The 20,045-nt window shown below is 44.7% G+C and overlaps 1 protein-coding gene across 6 annotated transcripts in view; it reads left to right on the forward strand.

The window, feature by feature from the left end:
* Positions 1-2,402: 2,402 nt before the first annotated feature.
* LOC127580783 (serine/threonine-protein kinase 38) overlaps positions 2,403-20,045 on the forward strand; it is a 72,995-nt gene continuing 55,352 nt past the window's right edge. The window contains exons 1-2 of one of the 6 annotated variants that reach the window (XM_052034656.1): positions 2,484-2,561; positions 6,960-7,004. In XM_052034656.1, the coding sequence (XP_051890616.1) occupies positions 6,970-7,004 (35 nt within the window). In that variant the 5' untranslated portion in view covers positions 2,484-2,561; positions 6,960-6,969. The other 5 variants (XM_052034658.1, XM_052034657.1, XM_052034662.1 and 2 more) reach the window with 5 other exon arrangements.

Raw genomic sequence — 20,045 nt, forward strand, 5'->3', positions numbered from 1 at the left:
CAGTTCAATACTTTTACTTATAAAGGATCATTGGCACTAATGTTTCACAGGGCCCAGCCTCTCAGTGCCCAGTGGCAGCAGGACCCTAGACTGCAGTCCTTCCCCAAAGACCCTTTGCGGTGGCTGCACCGAGCTTCAGTGCATCCCCTCAGTCGGCATCATTGGCTTGTTGGCATGTCCTTGCTGTTGAAGGCCCACAAGCATCGAGCAGACCAAAGCATATCATCTACTCAGTCAAAGATCTTCCAGTAGCAATCAGCTTGTTTCAGTGCGTCCCTGGGAACAGCCTGCAGAACCTGTACTTACACAGCTGGTTGGGATGAACCTCAACTGCTGTAGACTTACCCAGACCTTCTGGGCAAACATACAGTCCACAAGGAGGTGGATGACTATGTCATCCTCACTGCACCCACCCTGAGGACTGTGGGCAGTGGGATTCCAACACAGGGAAAGCATGAGGGATCTGATGGGAGGGCCCAACTCACCAATAACTACTTGACCACCTTGAGTCTTCATGGCAAGAGCAAAGGGAGGAAATCTTCAGGAGCTTTGTTCTTCCGAACAGCCCCTCCCTTTAATAGAGTCATAGTCATAGGGCACAGAAACAGGCCCTTCAGCCCACCACATCCATGCCAACCATCACGTAGCCTTTTATACCAATCCCACTTACTAGCACTGAGTCTGCAGCCTCCAATACTTTGGTGATTCAAGTGCTCATCTAAATAAATACTTTTTTAAGTGTTGTGAGAATCTCTGCCTCCTCCACCCCCTCAGGCAGTGTGTTCCAGATTTCAATTGCCCTCTGGGTTAAAGAGAATTCCTTCTCAAATCCCCTCTAAGTCTTGTTCCCTTTACCCTAACCACCTTTGCTATGGGGAAAAGTTTCCTAATATCTGCCCTACCTATGTTCTTCATAATCTTGCATACCTCTACCAGGCTCCCTCTCAACCTTCACTGCTCCAAGGAAAACAAATGCTCCGTCCCAGGCAACATGCTGGTGAATCACCTCTGCACCCTCTCCAGTGCAGTCATGTCCTTCTGATAGTTTGGCGACCAGAATCGCACACAGTACCCCAGCTGTGGCCGAACTGATGTTTTATAAAGTTATACCCGATGAAGGGTTTCGACCCGAAACATCGACTGTTTACTTCCCTCCACATATGCTGCCTGACCTGCTGAGTTCCTCCTGCACTTTCTGTGTGTTGCTTCATCTGCAGGATCCCTTGTGTCACAGCACACCAGCTGTAGCCAAACCAATGTTATACTCTATAACTTTGTAATATGCAAGTGCAGAGTATAAATGTTACACTCTGTATAATGTTACACTCTGTGCCCCAGCTAATGAAGGCAAGTAGCCCTAATGGTATCGTGACCACCTTTATCTACTTGTGCAGCCACCCTCAAGAATTTTTGGACCTGCCCACTGAGGTCCCTCAGTACTCCTTGGGGCAATGGGGAGTTCCCTCCGGGACCAGGGGCAATGGGGTCGAGTCCCCCTGGGACCAGGGGCAATAGACTCGAGTCCCCCCGGGACCAGGGGCAATGGGGAGACCCCCCAGGACCAGGGCAATGGGGAGACCCCCGGACAAAGGGCAATGGGCTCGAGTCCCCCTGGGACCAGGGGCAATAGGGAGACCCCCCGGGACCAGGGGCAACGGGGAGACCCCCAGACCAGGGGCAATGGGGAAGACTCCCCGGGACCAGGGACAGCGGGGAGACTCCCAGACCAGGGGCAATGGGGAGAACACCCCAGGACCAGGGGCAATGGGGTCGAGACCCCCAGGACCAGGGACAACGGGGAGACCCCCCTGGACCAGGGGCAATGGACTCGAGTCCCCCGGACCAGGGGCAATGGGGAGACACCCTCAGGACCAGGGGCAATGGGGAGACCCCCCAGGACCAGAGGCAATGGGGAGACCCCCCAGGACCAGGGACAATGGACTTGACTCCCCCGGACCAGGGGCAATGGGGAAGACTCCCCGGGACCAGGGACAACGGGGAGACCCCCAGACCAGGGGCAATGGGGTCGAGACCCCCAGGACCAGGGACAACGGGGAGACCCCCCAGGACCAGGGGCAATGGACTCGAGTCCCCAGGACCAGAGGCAATGGGGAGACCCCCAGACCAGGGGCAATGGGGAAGACTCCCCGGGACCAGGGACAACGGGGAGACCCCCAGACCAGGGGCAATGGACTCGAGTACCCCGGACTAGGGGCAATGGGGAGAACCCCCAGGACCAGGGGCAATGGGGAGAACCCCAGACCAGAGGCAGGTCACCGTGGACCCCTGAGGTGCTGCCTCAGAAGCACATGAAGGTTTCTGCAGCTGAACGATTCCTGTTATTATGGGCTGGGTGGTTGCCACGGGCTGCCTGGTTGCCCGGGCCGGTGGATATTATGGGCTGTCGGGTCGGGGCCGGCCGCCGGGGGGAGCAGTGAGCCGGCTCGGCGGCTGGCGGAAGCGGGTTGGAGCGGCAGGGAGCCCGGGGGGAGAGCGCGGCTCCGGGTCCGGGGAGGAGGGCAGACGGTGCCGAGCACAGGGCCGCGCCTCATCGCTGCCAGGTGAGGGGTGACAGCGGCCGGGCGGGCACGGTTAGTCCCGGGCCGGGCCGGGCCGGGTCGGGCCGTAGGCCCCGACGTTCAGAGAGGTCGAGGAGTGGAAGCGGCCCGCGGCCAAGTCGGAGCAACCCGGTGGCGGGGGGTAGGGGGAGAGGCCCCGGCGTGGACGGGGTGAGAGTCCGGGACGGGACACGGTGGAGGGAGGGAAGGCCCCGGGGGGAGGTCGGGGGAGGGCACGGTGGGGTGACTGAGGGCCCGGGGTGGGAGGAGAGGCCTGGGCCGGGTGGAGATGGTAGGGTGGAGGGTGTAGGGTCGGGGTGAGGGCCCGGGGACGGCGGAGGCATTGGGAGGAGAGGCGGAGGCCGGGTGGAGAGGGAGGGAGGAAGGAGGAGGAGGGGGCCTGAGGCCGAGCGGTGGGCCGGTGCCAGGCGCCGATAACCAGCAGAGCTGCAGCAGGCTGAAGTGCGCGGAGCTGCGGGTAAGGCGGCGGTGGGGGGGGGGTGGGTGTGGGGGGGGGGGGGGGGGGGGGGGGCCGTTTCTGGAAGGGCACTGTCCCTTTAAGGCCACGTCCAGTTGCTGTGATGGGCACATCCTGAGGTCAGTTGTGTGTATTGGAGGGGAAGGTGAGGAGGAGGGAGATACATCTGTGGGGTGGGGTGGGGTGGGGGGGAGATACACCTGTGGGGTGGGGATACACGTGGATGGTGGGGTGTGGGTGTGGGGGGGGGGGAGATACACTCCTGGATGGTGGGGTGGGGGTGGCTCAAGGTTTCCAGTGTGCTGTTGAATGCCTGATATTACATCCCAGGCGACCACTGCACTCAGAGGCAAGATAATTAGCAGAAGTATTGATCGCAATCGTTGACTGAGAACGCTGGCTGTTTCTTTTGTGATTCATCTGCTCCTATAAGATGGCCTTGTTATCATTGGGGTCCCATGTACTATATGTTTTTGTTTGATCATTAGTGTTCCATTGGGATTCTAAACCCTGAAATTAAGCTGTGAATGTGAGTTGTCTTGTATATGTTGCGCTGCTAAATCAGCTCTGCTGTAATATTTGAATGCTGGATTTAGCAGAAAACTGGTGGTGAAGGTCACAAATCTAACCTCCAGAGCAGCTTCATAGTTTGATAACTGATTGCCTGATGTCCCAGACAGACTGCTTTGTTCTCTAGTTCCCATTCTTCAGAATAGGCCTTCGATCATTTAATTCCCCAGACTATGGAAGGAAATTGTCAGGTTCCTTTTCCTAATGACTGCAGAAGCTTGGGACACAGTCAGAATCTTAATTGACCATAATGCCCTTCAAGTTGAATTGTCTTGGGTTTGTTCTCTAGGTTTTCAAATGAAGAACTGAAAGATGAGGTAGTGAGGACTGCTTTCATCAACAGTAATTTACCCACTAGAAACTGTGGCTTTCAAGAAAGGTGGAGAGGAAAAGAATTCATTGTGGCACCCAGTTTATGAGATTATTACTTTCCAAGCTTGGGGAGAACATTAATCTCAGCAGGCCAGGCAGCATCTGTGGAAAGAGAAACATTTAACATTTCAGCTTTCAGTTCTGGGATATCAGTGGTCTTGTGAAGGGTCCTCGATCTGAAATGTTAACTGCTTCTCCTTCCACAGATCTGCTGAGTGTGTCCAGCATTTTTGGTCTTATTTCAGATTTCCAGCATTTGCACTTTTTTGACTTTTGAGTAAATGAATCTGTTGGGGGGAGGTAGGGGGTAGTCATGTGGTAAGTTTGGGATTTGTTGCTCACCCCTGTTTGCCGCTATATGGTAGTGGGACTTTTTCCTAAACTACTGTGAGAGCACTTTGCAAAGCATAAGCTCAATTGGGCCTTACTCTGGAGTTGGCTGCTCTATACCTTTTCAAACAAAACAGGTACCCAAAGTGGCAGTTGCCTACAGAATATCATTAAGTGATGCTACTGCATGCTCTCCTGTTTTGTTCAGCAACCCCCTGTCCTCAGTAACTATTAACAGGTGCTAATTCATGCTAGGACATGAGTAGCGTTGCAGGTGTAGAGTAATGAGAGAATCAGGTGTGTATTTGAGCTCAGCAAAACTTGAACACATGGAATGTCTTGGAATCTGTTTTATTTTTCAAGAATTGTCTGTGGTGGATGTGGGTTCATGTTCTGTGGCTGTCCCTTTTTGAGTGCTGTACTGATAAGAGGCTGTAACTTCCAGGGCAAAGTGCTGATGACAGTGAATAAGGTAGTGTTGATGGGCTCCTCCCTCACCACCATCCAGGACCCTTAACAGCTCTTCCAAGTGAGGCAGTCTTCCACATGTGAATCCTGGGGTGATATTTACTGCGTCTGATGCACCTGTTGCAGCCTCCTCTACATCGGTGAGACCGGACGCAGATTGGGTGACTGCTTTGCTGAGCACCTTTGCTCCATCTGCTGTGCCAGCTGGGATCTCCCAGTGGCCAGCCATTTTAATTCCATTTCCCATTCCCAAATGTCTGTCCACACTTCCTCTACTGCCAGATCGAGCAAAGGCAAATTAGAGAACAGCACCTCATATTCTGCCTGGGCAGTCTCCAACCTGGTGGCATGAAGAGTCAATTCTCAAACTTCTGGTAATATCTGCTCCTCTGTCCCTTTTCCCCCTTTATTTCTTTTCTCTGTCCTCCTGATCCACCTGCCCCGATCACCCTCTCTGTCCCCTCCCTTGCGCTCTCTGTCTGCCCATCATCCACACACTCCTAGCAGTTCCCCTCCTCACCTCCCAACCTTTATTTCACGCTTGACCTTCCCCTCCTATCAGATTCCATCTTCTTCAGCCCTTTGTCACTTCCACCTATCACTCCCAGTTTCTGACGTCATTCGCTGTACATGATGTCTCTTTATTACATCGTTTGTATAGCACCCCTTTGGTTACATACACCAGTATATTTCCATACCTTCGGTGTTGGTATATGCCAAGAGAAATCATACCTTGCTATCACATTTTATTCCTGTCCTGTCTTCCCTCCCTCATCTGCCTATCACCCCCATTACCTGGATCCAGCTATCACCTGCTGGCTATTGCTCCATCCCTTTCCCTCCCCCCATCTTCTTATACTGGCCATCTCCCCTCTCGTTCAGTCCAGATGAAGGGTCTCGACCTGAAACGTGGACTGTCCATTTCCCTCCAGGGATGCTGCCCGACCCGCTGAGTTCCTCCAGCACTCTGTGTGTTGCTCCAGACTTTAAATAATTAACGAGATTTTTTCACATTATGCATCGTTGTTGCAAATAGATGAGGAAATCCAAGAGGTAAGTTGTTAAAGGAGGTGAGGTATTACAGTTCCGGAATTTCAGCTAGATCCTGTAATAGAAGGAAGCAGTGTGTAGAGGTTAGTGGATGAGAAGGGGGACTGGAGGGAAAGAACTTTTGTTACACACATGCTCGTAAGAATTCCCTGGTGTCTGTGGGAGTATTAGTGCAGGCAGAAATAAAACAAAGAATTATCAAGTGCTTGTATCCTGGGACAAATCCAGGTGTCTTGCCTGAGGCTTCAGCTGGTGTTTGATTTCTTGCCAGGTTGCATATATTCTTGCTCTGCTCCGGGACTGTTGTTCTTTAAGTAGGTGTGTTCCCAGCCAACTCCTATAGCAGAGCAGAGAGCTGATATATTTGTGGTGGCAACAAGCTGTGAGATGATTCTGACTTTGCAACTGTTTTGAATGTAGAATAAAGGATCCTACACATTAGCTACACAATATGCCACTGTACATGATGTCTCTTTATTACATTGGTTGTATAGCACCCCTTTGGTTACTATACAATACATTTCCATACCCTTGGTACCAGTGTATGTCAAGAGAAATCATACCTTGCTATCACATTTTATTCCTGTACATATTGTACTCTTGTGGTCACTTTATATACCAGCATGAACACTGTCTCTTGTACGTACTTCTATAGTTGGATAGCATTTTGGCTTGTAAGGCACCTCTGGTCATATACTATGTCAGCATATGCTTCCCTAGTCAGTATATAAGGAACCTCTGTTAACTTTATCTAGTGGTACATATTATACATAATCTCATTATATTCCAGTTCATGTGTTGGTATGTATGATATCTCTGTGATCACTTGTGCTGATAGATACAATTCCACTGTTTGGCTTCAGGATGTGAAAAATGATTTCATCAGCTTAAATAAGGTTTTCTTTTTATTAGTTTCTCAACAATATCAATTGCTTGTCATACAAAGCTTCGGTAATTTGCTTGAGAAAAGTGCATTGTTACTGATCCCAGCAGACGAGTGTCAAAGCATTACCCTGGGGGTTGGTGGAAATTAAAACCCTATTGTCGCGACAAAGCATTGAGCTAAGGCCGGGCTTTCTCCAGCTCCTGTGCTACTGGTGATTGTAAGTGGCATGGCTGTCTTTCTTCCTCAGGTGGAGTGTGATGCAAGACTCTATATGGGAGTGGGAGCTTGACAGGTACAGTAGAGAAATTACTTGCTTTCACAACCACAGGACATCCAAGGTTTTATAGCCAGTGATGGAATTGGTGTCATGGGAACTTTCCAGGATAAGTCACTGAGGAAGCCATAGCCATAAAAAAGCCGTTAATGATATCTGGGAAAGTGCAGAAACTAGCTTATTTCAGTGACTGAAGAAAAATGTACTTACTGATCAAATCATTGCACGGGCAACAATTGACAGTTACTCCTGTTTGGATTGGTCCCACCAGCCATGTGAGATTTGGGGACAGTTGAAAGGATTGATGGTCTTGTATGGATGTTGGAACAGCTTGAAAACCTGTACACAGCGAGCTGCATGATTAAAACCTGCCAGCTTGCACTCATTCACATTGAGGCTGTGTGAGGCAGCAGCCAGGGTTGCAGGAAATCCCAAGAGAATACAACCTCTCTCACGCTTGGCATTAGTAGGAGCCCCTCCTCTGAGATGTGTTAACCGTTTCAAGGATTTCTGAGTAAAATTGTGCTAAATCAGTGAGTTGCTCTCTCAACATTAAACATCAGAAGACTGAGGTTCAGGTCCTAATCCAGAAAAGTACTGGAGGTCGTCTTTCAGATGAGATATTAAACCAAAACCGTGGATGGACATAAATCCTGCTGAATCATTTCAGACTAGACAGGAATGTCCTCCTCGGTGGTCTGACTTTAGTCAATTTCACTAAAAACTTATTGTTGTCATTATCCCAATGCTAACTGTGGAACTGTGTTGTACATGCATTGGCTACTGCATTTCCTGTATTATAGCACTGTGAAAGGCTAGTTTGGCTGTAAAGCAACAAGAATCTTGAGATTGTGAAAAGCATATTGTATGTGTAACTTGCTACTGTTCTGTTAGTTGTCTGGAGCTCAATGCTAGTGCGGCATCTGAAGCTGGCCCTAGTGTAACTTCTCATGTTCTTTGGAGCAGGGACTGAACCGAGCTCACAGGCAGTGCATCTTTTGTAAGTACTGCACAGAAGCAGCAAGTTGCACAGCTCTCGTATCTGCAAGACAGCTGTCTGTACTAAGCCTGTACTGTGTTTTGTGGATACCTAGACGCAGCAGGTGCACAATGTACTGGACCTCGTCTCAACCCATTAATAATTTACCTGGGAACCGGTGCTGCCCCTTTAGTCATCTTGGCTACTGTGCTTGTACCATGGGTTATTAAATGGCTTCTATTCATAATAATGGTAAATAATTTTTTTTTACCAAACCTGTAACTGTTTCATCCAGTAAGAACCACCATACCTGCTTAGGTTAAGAGTTCAAGCCAGATGTTCACAGTACTAAGAGAGTGCTCTGGTATCAGAGGCACTATCTTTTCACTGAAGATTTTACTGCACTTCTGCAGAAGAGCAGGAGACTTCTTTCCTGTGCCCTAGTGCTGGTCAACCATCATTACTAGGGAATAAATTATCTGGTCATTACTTAATTGATATTTGTGGGAGCTTGTGCTGCGGACACAGCTCAGCACATCACTGAAACCAGCCTCCCCTTCATGGACTCTTGTCTGCTCTTCTCCCTGCCTCGGTAAAGCAGCCAGCATAATCAAAGACCCCACCCACCCCAGACGTTCTCTCTTCTCCCCCCTCCCAGAAGATACAAAAGCCTGAAAGCACGTACCACCAGGCTCAAGAACAGCTTCTATCCTGCTATTCTAAGACTATTGAACGGTCCCCTAGTATGATAAGATGGACTCTTGACCTCACAATCTACCTTATGGCCTTGCACCTTATTGTCTGCCAGTACTGCACTTTCCCTGTAACTGTAACACTTTACTCTGCATTCTGTTATTGTTTTACCTTGTACTACCTCAATACATTATTGTAATGAAATGATCTCTATGGACAGTATGCAAGACGTGTTTTTCACTGTACTTCGGTACATGTGACAATAATAAACCAATTTACATTTTAATAGTGTTTATACTTCAAAAGTCAGAGCTGTACATCAGTGCTTGCAGCCTCCTTTGGTTGCAATTGAAGTAAGATGTTTCTTTTTAACTGAAATCAACTGATTTTACAATGAATCTGAAATTCCATATCAACAAAAAGCTAAAATGGTTTAGTGGCCGCTCCATGATGTTTAACTGTAGGAAAGCCAACAGGTCTTCAGTTATAATGTGGTAAATTTCAGATTCTTCTCCAGAATCTGAAGTGTGAAAGTTGATATCAGGACCTTGCATGAAAGGAATATTCATAGTTATCAATGCACTTGCATAGCATTGACTGGTGACAATAGTCTTGTGATGTTTGCAGATGTTATAAATAGTGTTTTATATTTGCTTTTTCTTTTTGCTGGGTGATCTATAAATCTAGGTTCCTCTTCTGAAGGGCATGCTTGACTGCAGGATTGCATTCTGGTAGCTTGTTAAGAGGCTCAGTGTTCACAATCTGGGTAGGGTTGTCTCGACGGGCTCTTTTGACTGCTGAGTGCTTGACAGAGGGGTCAAAGGGAGAGGATACATGCTTTTTTTTATTCCCCCTTTGTTTTCATTTAAACAAAAACTGGTCTCGTCTTTGATTGGGCTGTGTGAGCAATCTGCCTGGCTGGTTCATGTAAAGTTATCAGTAGTTGTAACTGCCCCACTATTGTACTGAGTGACAGTTGTACTCTCCACTTCATATGGACACCAGTCTCCATAAGGCCATGGTAAAGATTCTCATCTTTGAGCTCAGCATCAGAGACACCTTCTGGTGTATGTGAGGTGGCCTTAAATGGTAAATTCACTCAGCGATTGTCGCAGTCTGCTCTTGTAAGTCCAAAAGCTGTCAAAGAATCAAGAACAGTAGAGCAGAGGAGAAAGCCATTCTGTGCCTGCTTCTGGTTCTCACTAGTCTTTGGTCATTTTCCTGCATCTTTTCCTTGCCTTTTACCCAATTGTTTGATGCCTCTTATTGCACATCTCTATTGCTATATCAGGAGAGTATTTTAAATCTTAAGGATTGTCACAAAAATGTTTTTTGTGGTGTCACTTCTGATCCTTTTGCTAATCTGTGACGTTTTATAATTGGCCTTTCAGGCAGTGGTAAGTAAAGAAAACTAATCTTGAACCTTACATGATTTTGGTTTGTCCAATCTGTCCTTGTATCCCCTATCCCCAGAACATTCAATTAAGTGCCTTTGGTACCCAGTCCAAAGCCCTTGCACCCTTCTGAAAGTGCGATGCCCTTAATTGGGCACAGTACTCTTATTGGAAACAAATTAATGCTTTGTGTTTGGCATATCCACCTGTTGTTTGTACTCTATGCGGCTGTTTAGAAAATCCCAAATCCCATGTGATTTATTAAATGCTTTTAGTCTGTCCTGCCATCTTCAGAAATGTATGCCTAAACACCTCCAGTTCTCCCATTCCTTGGATTCCTATTTAAATTCTGCCACTGAATATGTATCATCTTTTCTAGTTCTTCCTCAAAAATGATAATTTAGACTTGTACATGTTGAATTTCACCTGCCAAGTACATACCTATTTTATTAACCTCATTTTTGTCGTCTTGCTGTTTATTGTTCTTCCACAGTGTCTGCTATAACTACACATTTTGTGTGATCTATTTTTATATATATGTGAGAGAGATAGATATCTCTAACCACTCCTTACCCCATCCTTAATGCTACTGATGCATTACGTAATGCAATAAAAAGCAAAGACCCAGGTCCAATGTGAAGTTTAAAAGTAAACATTATCCCTCCAGTGCACCCACTTCAGACCCAAACATTTAACTTTGATATTTCCCTACAACCCCAGACCCAATTAAAACATCTGAATGTTTTCTCCAGTTAGACCCTTTTCTCCAGTTAGACCCAATGTAAAACAATGAACGTTATGATCACCTATTCCAATGTAAAACAGCTAAACAATGAACACCATTTTATAGTGGAAATGTAAAGCAATAAATGTTATTTTGCATTGAGTATAAAACTGAGAGAATTTTATCCACCTTGTTCCCAAATCAATCCCAATATAAACACCTGCCAATTGCATCCACACTGATAATCTCAGGATTCCAATCCTATTGATTCCTGGAACCAGCAAAAATGTATTTTTATCTCTTTTCTAGTTCTGCAGAATGGTCTCCAACTTGTATCATTAATTCTGTTTTTCTTGTCATTGATGCTGTCTGACCTGCTGAGTGTTTCCAGCATTGTTTTTCTTTTGACTGGTGACTAGGACATCCTCTTCATTATTTCCACCAGATGCTTGTGAGGAATTCCAGCAGTGAGATGCAGGAGTTCTGCAAAGGGAGTCCTGTGAACACTGATGGCCCAGAAAGAGGCCATTCAGCTGGCTTTTGCTGGCTTCTTGTAGCCACTCCCATCTCCCCTGTTCTTTTTCCCCTCATCCCAGCTTGTTATTTTTTTCAAGTGCCTATCTGATTCTCTTTCGAGTTGGACTGTTTCGACCAACTCAATTGCTAGTGGGTTCCAGATCATAACAATTATTTTAAAAGTTGCCTAACCAGTGTTTCATAACCTTCCTGCTGTTGTACTTTCACTCTATTTATGAAGCCCTGGATTGCACATCTTCTACTAACTGCTCTCTCGGCATGCCCATATTCTTTTAAAAGTTTATATGCATATATAGCCAAGTCCTGTTCTAAATCTCTCTCCTTCCCTAAAATGCTCCTTAGAGTTTACATTTGCAAAACCTTTTCGTCACTGTTCAAATGTTTCCTTTGTTTCTGAGTACATGTCTGATATGGTGATACCTATGTACCATACCATGTACAATGTCCTTGAGCCATTTTACTATATCAAAGATGTCTGTATAAATGAAAGTTATTTGTTAAAATTGATTTTAAGCATGGGGGTCTTTCGGGGTTAACATTTGGGCTGCAATAGTTGGCCTTGATTTTATTTTAAATGTGTGACAACTGCTTGTAGCTTACTGACATTTTTTAAGGGTTGATGGAGGGGGTGCCCAGTGATTGCATCCAAACTGTGATCCTGCCAAACTCTGCAACTTCATGGCTGAGACTCCAGGTAAAATCTAGGTGTGAGTTAAATACTGGCAGTACTTAAATACCGGCATTTTGAATAAGTACATTTTTGTAAGCTGGCTTTGCAGATCTTTAGTAAAAGTAATTGGAAATTCTAAAATTAAAACGAAAGAAGCTGGAAGTGCTCAACAGATCAGGCGGTATCTGTGGAGGGAGAAACAATGTTATTAACATCTATGTTATTGAAACTGATGAATGGATTATTGATCAGAAATGTTGGGCTTAAACATCCAACTCATCATTTGCTATTACTAGACTCAGTCCCGTAGAAAATATTGTGCATTGTATCTGATAGAACAGTAACTTTGAATCACTCCCTATTCTGAGTAAACTGAATTTCCTCTGAGAGTAAAGTTGATGATGAGCACCATTCACTTCCCCTTGGGGATCCTGCCAAACCCAACAGAGTTCAGTAGCCCCTCGCATTGGTGAGTCCTGCGCAGTGCTGGTCTCTTTAGTATGCATGATAAGCCACATGATCAGTCCTTGTGTGCTGATAACACCAGCCTTAAAGATACCCCCATCCTAATTCTCTTATTTCAACTTTATTGATGAGCTTTTTTATGCATGAAACTAATATTTTGTGCATTTTCACTCCAAACATGATTCAGGTGCAAGTTGAAAGGGATGTAAGAGAAGGGACATTTTACTGTGCAGTATTTACGTTCAGGAATTGGAACTAAATTGCATTTTCTCGTGCCTAAAAGCCTTTGTGATGACAAAACGCAGTGAATGTGTTGAGATCTGCTCCCAATGTTACCTAGAATCTTTGGTGCGTACTCTACTTGTTGCATGTTCTGTACCTTAGTTCTTTCAAAGTTGAGTTTATCCATGGTAGGCGGTGATATACAATACATCATCTGGGTTGTGATTAATTAATTAATTAATTCTAACTGTCGTTAGAATGCTCAAGGGTTTGCATATGGTTGGTAACAAAGGAAAATATGAACAACTATTGATAGTTAACTGGTCCTGGCGAAGAAAATAAATGTGTTTAGGGTCTGGTTACTCCTATGCCTATCCTACTTTGTGTTCTATGTATTAGATATTCGTAAATGATATGACAGCATTTTAGGAAGAGCTATGACTTGTAAGCAAAGCTTTGTAAGTGACCTGTTTATTTTGTTCCTGAAGGGCTGCTGGTCATCTTTGGGACTGATTTGTTTCTGAGCTCCAATCTATAACAACTGCAACTTGCTTTGCTGCTCAGATGGCTAAAGGAGCACCGTTCCAGATCCCAACCCCCATCCCCACTGACTTGCATTGCCCTGATTTGGAATCTCCCTATAAAGGCCTCACTGCACCCAGTACCTTGTACTCTCCCTAGTTTAGCACGATTGTCCACTGGCTGTTGTTCCAGGTGGCTGACGTTGCCCGCAGGAGTTGTCGTCAATATGAAAGTCATCAAGAAATCAAATGGGAAATTCAGACGCAATCTCTTTACCCAGAAAGTCAGGACAGTGTGAAACTTGCTATCTGGTGTTTAAAGGGAAACTAAATAAGTGTGAGGATGGAAAGGTAGGGGGTGATGCTGATGGCTGCATCTTGCAGAATAGAAGCATAAACACTGATGTGGGTAATTTGGACTAAGTGCCCTACTTCTGTATATTACATATAATCTGTCTCCACAGCTGTCCTGTTTAGGGTCTAGCCAGCATCAGGCTTTGTACAGGGCAGAACAAAACCTCTGTACCTTGCGATAATGATGTCTCTGTATTTTTCAGCTTTACCAGTGCACAGAGGGTGTGGGAAGAAAGCTTTGGATTTGGGGTGTAGATGACTCACTTGCTGTTATCTGTAGGATCCTGGATAAAACTATGCCATGTATACTTGTGAAATCTGTTTTAGGATTCATCATATTCTTGTAATACAAGAATAATGGGCTTGAAGTACAACACTCCAATACTTCTCATTCACATGCATTGACATTTCTTACAATATATGAAGCTATATTTTCTGTTGAAACCTTCATTTGAGTCTTTGTTACCTCCATTTCAATGCTTTTCTGGCCGCATTCCCCATGTTCTATCCTCTTTGAACTCGAACTTATTCAAAATATTACTCTCTAAACTTGCAGCAAATTTAATTCACTCAGTCCCACACTGGCTGCACGTCTGAATTGTTCCATTTTAATATACTTGGTCATCTTTCCTTGGTATTCTTCCATGGCCTCTGTCCTCTGCAAACCCTGCAAATGTCCACAAATCTGTGATCCCTGCACCCTTTTAATTTTGGCCTCTTGAACATCCCTGACTTCCATCGTCCTACCATTGACAAGTCGTGTCTCCAGTGCCTAAACTTCCCTTTATAAATCTATTTGCTGTCCTTTTAGACACTTAAAACTTGTTGATCAACAGCTGACTTGTGTTTGTGTACCATAACCACAGAAAATTTATGACTCAGGAAGAGGCCCCTTGTGTATGTGTGGGTCAGAGAAACAGTGAACCAACCTAATCTCACCTTTCAGATATGAATCTTTCTGATTACTTTAAGTATGTGTCCTTTGGTTTTTTAATCCCCTTCTGTTAAGGAAATGGATCCTTTCTATTTTTCTGGACCCTCATAACTTTATATATCTCAATTAAATCTCCTCTCAACCTTTTCTGATCTAAAGAAAATTAACCCAGTTGATCTAGTCTTGTAGCTAAAATTTCAGAGCAGTGGCAACCTCCTTTTAAGTTTCCTCTGCATTTTCTTCAACTTGATTACATCTTTCCTGTAATGTGATGACCAGAACTGTGCTCGGGCTGTGGCCTAACTGATGTCGTGTATGGTTCTACCATACCCTCCCTGCTCTTAAATTCTATACCTTTTCATAACAAAGAAAACGTGTGTTTTTTAAACTCTTTGTTGACTTGTACACGAGGCAGCCGTTCAGTCTGTTTCTGTGCTGGCTGTTTGAGCTATCAAATTTGCTGCCTACCCCTCCTCTTTCCCTATAGTCCTCCAATTTTTTTCATTTTGTGTTTTTATTATATTCCATTTTCCATTATTCTTTCAAGTGTGTGGTGAATTCAAGCTGTATGTAATATAAGTATTCCAGACACCTGAAATGAGAATAGAAAATGTGATGCATTGAGACAGCAGTTACTTTTGGGGTACAGGTGCTGTGAAGGATCGTACACCACAATATTGATTGTTTTTCATAGATGTTGCCTTTGATAGTACTGTGTAATCTATCTGCTTGCATTCCTCTATACATTAAGCTTTCCCCAGTCTGGAGAAGGGGTGAATCAGTCCCTTAATGCTGCTCCTGCATTAGCCACTTGAAAGGGCACTTTACCTTGTTTTAAGTTGAACACTGCTGTCATTTAAGGCGTTACAATTGTGTACTTGTCAGACTGAGAATGTGATGACCTTGAGGTGCTCAGTCCCCCACCTTATTGTCTCTCCGTCATTTGTTTTCTCCATGTTTGTGAATGTTTATTAGTAAGTTTTTACTTGCTGAGCCCACAGTGCACAGGATTAAACTTGTTCACTGCTAGCTGGTTCAGCAACTTCATGGAGATGGTCAGTTTCCCTCTAGGGCGTATTCGTCCCAGTAAGTGTGCTGCTGTTGCACTTGGATGGTGTTTGTTCAGATATTTGGCAAAGAACAAGTAAAACTTTCAGTTGATTTAGATGTTCCATGTATTGATAATCTGCTGATGGCTTACTTTTTAACTATGGTTACAAATGATGGTTTTTTTAAAACCCTTTCTATTATGTCATCTCACTTTGAAGGTTGATCTTATTTCTGAAGATATTCTCTATGCTTAAGCCAATACGGTAGAGTAACAGTATTTTAAAAGACTGTGTGAAGGGCTAATGCATCAAAGCAAACATTTTGATGAAAACCTCAATGATACTGGAGGAACTCAGCAGGCCAGGCAGCATCCGTGGAGAAAAGCAGGCGGTCAACGTTTTGGGTCAGGACCCTTCTTCGGGACTGAAGATAAGAAAAGGGGAAGCTGAATATATAGGAAGGAAAAGCAGAGCAGTGATAGGTGGACAAAAGTGGGGAGGTGGGGTGGTGATAGGTAGAAAACATTTTGATGTTTTTAACTTCTGTAAATTACACTTTAAGCTGAATGCTGATCATTTACGTTGAGTAAAGAAGATTTAAGGGGTGATCTAGTTGAGGTGCTTAAGATGATTTAAAGATTTTAAAATTTTACTTTTTGGAAAAAAGTTTTATTTATACAGCACGGTAACGGGCCCTTTCAGTCCAACAAGTCCGCGCCACCCAATTACACCCATGTTAACCTAACCCGTACGTCTTTGGAATGTGGGAGGAAACTGGAGCACCTGGAGGAAACCCACGCAGTCACGGGGAGAACGTACAAACTCCTTACAGACAGCGGCCGGAATTGAACCCTGATTGCTGGCGCTGTAATAGTGTCATGTTAACCGCTACGCTACCGTGCCATGCGATAGGGGAGGTAAAATGAAATTATTTCCTCTGGTGGGGGAAATCCCCAACAAAGGAATAAACCTTGGAATTGCATCATGGCTGCTTGGGATGCTGTCAGAAACATTGGAACACTCTTCCCCAAAACGGTCAACTGAAAACTTTGCTTGGGGTGGGCAAATGGATACCTGCCAAGATTCATTGATTGGTACAGCAGGCTTGAAGAGCTGTACAGGTAACTCTCATTTTGTTGGTTTAGAACCTTGATAAGTGGTTTAATGGATTGGTTTGTGTGACCTGCTTACAAGAGTGACCATGCCTCTGAATCCATGTATCACTCTCCCAAGCTCTTAACCCTTCTTTCTCCATGTCATTGTTGCTCCCATGGTTAAACCTATACTACATTTTAATTCTGTAAGGGAGTTAGATAGCATGTTAAAGGCCCTGGGTGCCAGTGTGGGAGCATGTGGGGAGAGACTCAAAAGCTGGGCTTGTTCCCCTCGCAGCAGGAATGATGAGGGGGAAATTTTAAATTGTGAGCAGTTTTTGGATAAATAGGAGTTGTTTTCAGTGGTGGGGGAGGGGTGGGATTTCAGTCAGAGGACAATTTTAAAATTAAGTGAGGCAAACAAGTTTTAAAACAGTGAGTTGTCATAGAATGCACTGCATGAACGATGGTAGGAACAGATTCAAATGTCCCTTAGAAAAGGGAATTGATGTTGTATTCAGGGCTATATGGAGAGGGTATTAGTTGAATAACTATTTCACAGAATAAGCACTTGCAAATTGGAACCTCTTCCTGTGCTGTACGTTTGCCTGAGGTGGAGAGGATGAAAGCCCAGGGAAGGAAAGCTGTAATGTCGTCACACCTGTAACTCCAAGCTGCTGAGAGAGAGTCCCGCTGCCCACTCTTTGGCACTGGGGATAAAGTGGGTTGTGGCACCGGGCCCATTTGCATTCACGTTATTGGCCAATGGGGCCATCCAAAACTAAATTTGGCAGGTGTTATCTCAGGGGACATTGTCGCTTAACTGAATGATGCCATAGGGACAGCTTTGTGGTAACCGCATGTGTAGGTGGGGCTGAGAGCTTGATTGTTCTATTAAATTAATTACGTGTTTTAAGTGTGTGGTCATGAACTGCAGTTAGTTTGTGCTGACTCTCTTGCATGGTGTTGTAAAGGGTCTTTTATTTATATAAACAACTGTGTGGGTGCAGTTCATTTCTATTTGAAGAGGGGAGGGAAAACTTGATCATATACTCTGGTTTGAGGTATTTTGGATGAGATCTTTTTGCATCCATTTTGATGGGCATCTAGTCCTTAGTTCGTTACCTCACCTGAAAGTCTACCACAGCACTCTCAGTACTATGTTAGAGTGTTCCTTGACTTAACCCATAAACCTCTGACTCAGTTGCAGTAACTTTGAGTCATGGCCCATAGTGGCAAACTTGCTGTCGCACTTGGAAAGTTACCCAGTTTATCAACGTTAGCAGGAGGGGAAAGAAAATGAAGTTATTCTGGAAAGATTCATAATCATCTGTACAGGGTGGAGTTAAGTTAAAATTTGGGAAGGGACAGAGGCGGCAACTCGGGAGTTGGCGGTCTTATTGTATAATCGCAACGTGATCTGTTTCCACTGGCCAAATGAGGCATTTGGCTCCCATTTGTATAATTAACATGATCTGAGCATGAGGTTTTGAGTTGAGGTGGGCTCAACGAGACACTTAATGGTGGGACTGTATGCAGCTCATTGAAATTTCAAGTGCATACAGTGTGCTAAAAATAAAGCATGCATTCACTGACCAGTGTGTTAAACAAGGTACATAAGAATGTGGGTGTGACTCCGATTAAGTTCTGAAAGGCTGCTGCATGTATGGCAATGATTGCCAAAGCAAACAGACTGGAAAGGAATATCAACACTGCATAGTCTATGCTCTAAAGCATTTCCAGAGCACAAATTGAGTTATATTTCCTGTGACTAAACCATGTAGGGATGTAAAAAGAAACAGTCTATGCAAAGAATCCAGACAAGGGTGAATGATTTGAATAGAAGAATCTGTTCTCTTTTCCCCCTGTTAGAGTTGATTGATATTGTGGGGTGGTTTTTTGCACTTCTTGACTCCAGGTCTACTTGTGTGTAAGCCTGGATAATGTTACCTGGTTACCGTTGGGGAGACTCTGTGTTTCAGTGTCGCTTGCCGTACACTTCTGAAAGGAGTTGCTGGATCGTGATGGAGCAGAATCCTGGCAAGTTTTCAATGTTCTCTTTGCCTTCCCCACCACCCTTCTTACTCGTTCCTCTTTAGCCTCAGGGCACCAGCGTCGGTTGCATCATCTTGCTAGTGAAATGTGTGAACTAGATGTGAACCAGGAAACAAATTGGGAATGACCTTGGTCAGCATGGCTATTTGGAGGGGGAAAAAGTAGATTATATTTACAATAAGAACAGAAAATGCTGGAAATACTTAGCTAATCGGGCAACATCTATGGAAAGATGAAGGGCCTTCATGTTGATGAAAGGTTTTAACCTAAACATTAATTGTTTCTTGTTTCACAGATACTGCCTGACCCACTGAGTGTTTCCTTTTATATCAGATTTCCAGCATCTGCAGTTTTTTTCATTTTTGATTGTATTTGCAATTTCTGGTTGTATGTGGGATGGATTTAGGAAGAGATGGGGGTTAGATCTGGTTGTTAATATTTAATTGGACGTGAAGTTTTTGATTGGGGGGGGATAGAAGGTAGTAGATATCATCTTAACAGTTCGAAGAGGTGGGGATGTGATTTGGAGCATGGAAGGCTTTGTCACTTCTCTGCTACGAAAGCTGTAGGTTCATATCCTACACCAGAGACGTGAGTACAAAATCAAGTATGTTTTGTGGCGTATTTTGGATAAAACATTAAACTCAGGCCATGTTTGTCACCTCATAAGGGAGCCTCAAAAGTTGGTCAAAGTGGCCAGCTTTAAAAGTATTACTAAAGAAATGGGGTGGGCGGGGTGGGGGGAATGGGGCTGTTTAGTGGTGAAACTGCAGAAATGGGGACTGGACAGATGAAAGCATGACCAGCTATAGTGGGACAAAGGAAGCTGCAGAATTTACAGCTTGTAACTGGAGTGATCTGAGTTGTTGGACTGGAAGGTCAGCAGTGGAATGCTGAAATCTTAATTGCTGGTTCTTGCCATCTTCAAGAGAAGCAGGGGAATTCCTCCAGCCTGGCCAGTAATTGTTCCTCAATGTCACGTGAAGGTTATCAGGTTATCAACATTTTGCTAATTTAAGACTGCATGCTGTGTGCAAATTGGTTACTTCATTTTCTGCATTAGTGACAGTACTTCAAAAAGAAATCATTCATCAATGTCTGTAGAGTGTTTTTGGTTGCCTTGAGACTGTGAAAGACTCTCTATGTAACAAAATAGGAGCAAGTTGGTCATGTGGTCCTTTGAGATTGCTCCACCATTTAGTAAGGTATATTTGGGCTTGACTCCATTTTTACGCCTAATCTTTATTCCCATTTAGCCCAAAATGTATCCTTTGTGGCCTTGAACATACTGGGCATCCACAGCTTCTTGTGGTACAGTATTCCAAGGATTCACAACCCTTTTTGAGGGAATAAATTCCTCTTCATCTC

Source organism: Pristis pectinata, chromosome 20, assembly GCF_009764475.1.
Source record: "Pristis pectinata isolate sPriPec2 chromosome 20, sPriPec2.1.pri, whole genome shotgun sequence".
Classification (NCBI taxonomy): Eukaryota; Metazoa; Chordata; class Chondrichthyes; order Rhinopristiformes; family Pristidae; genus Pristis; species Pristis pectinata.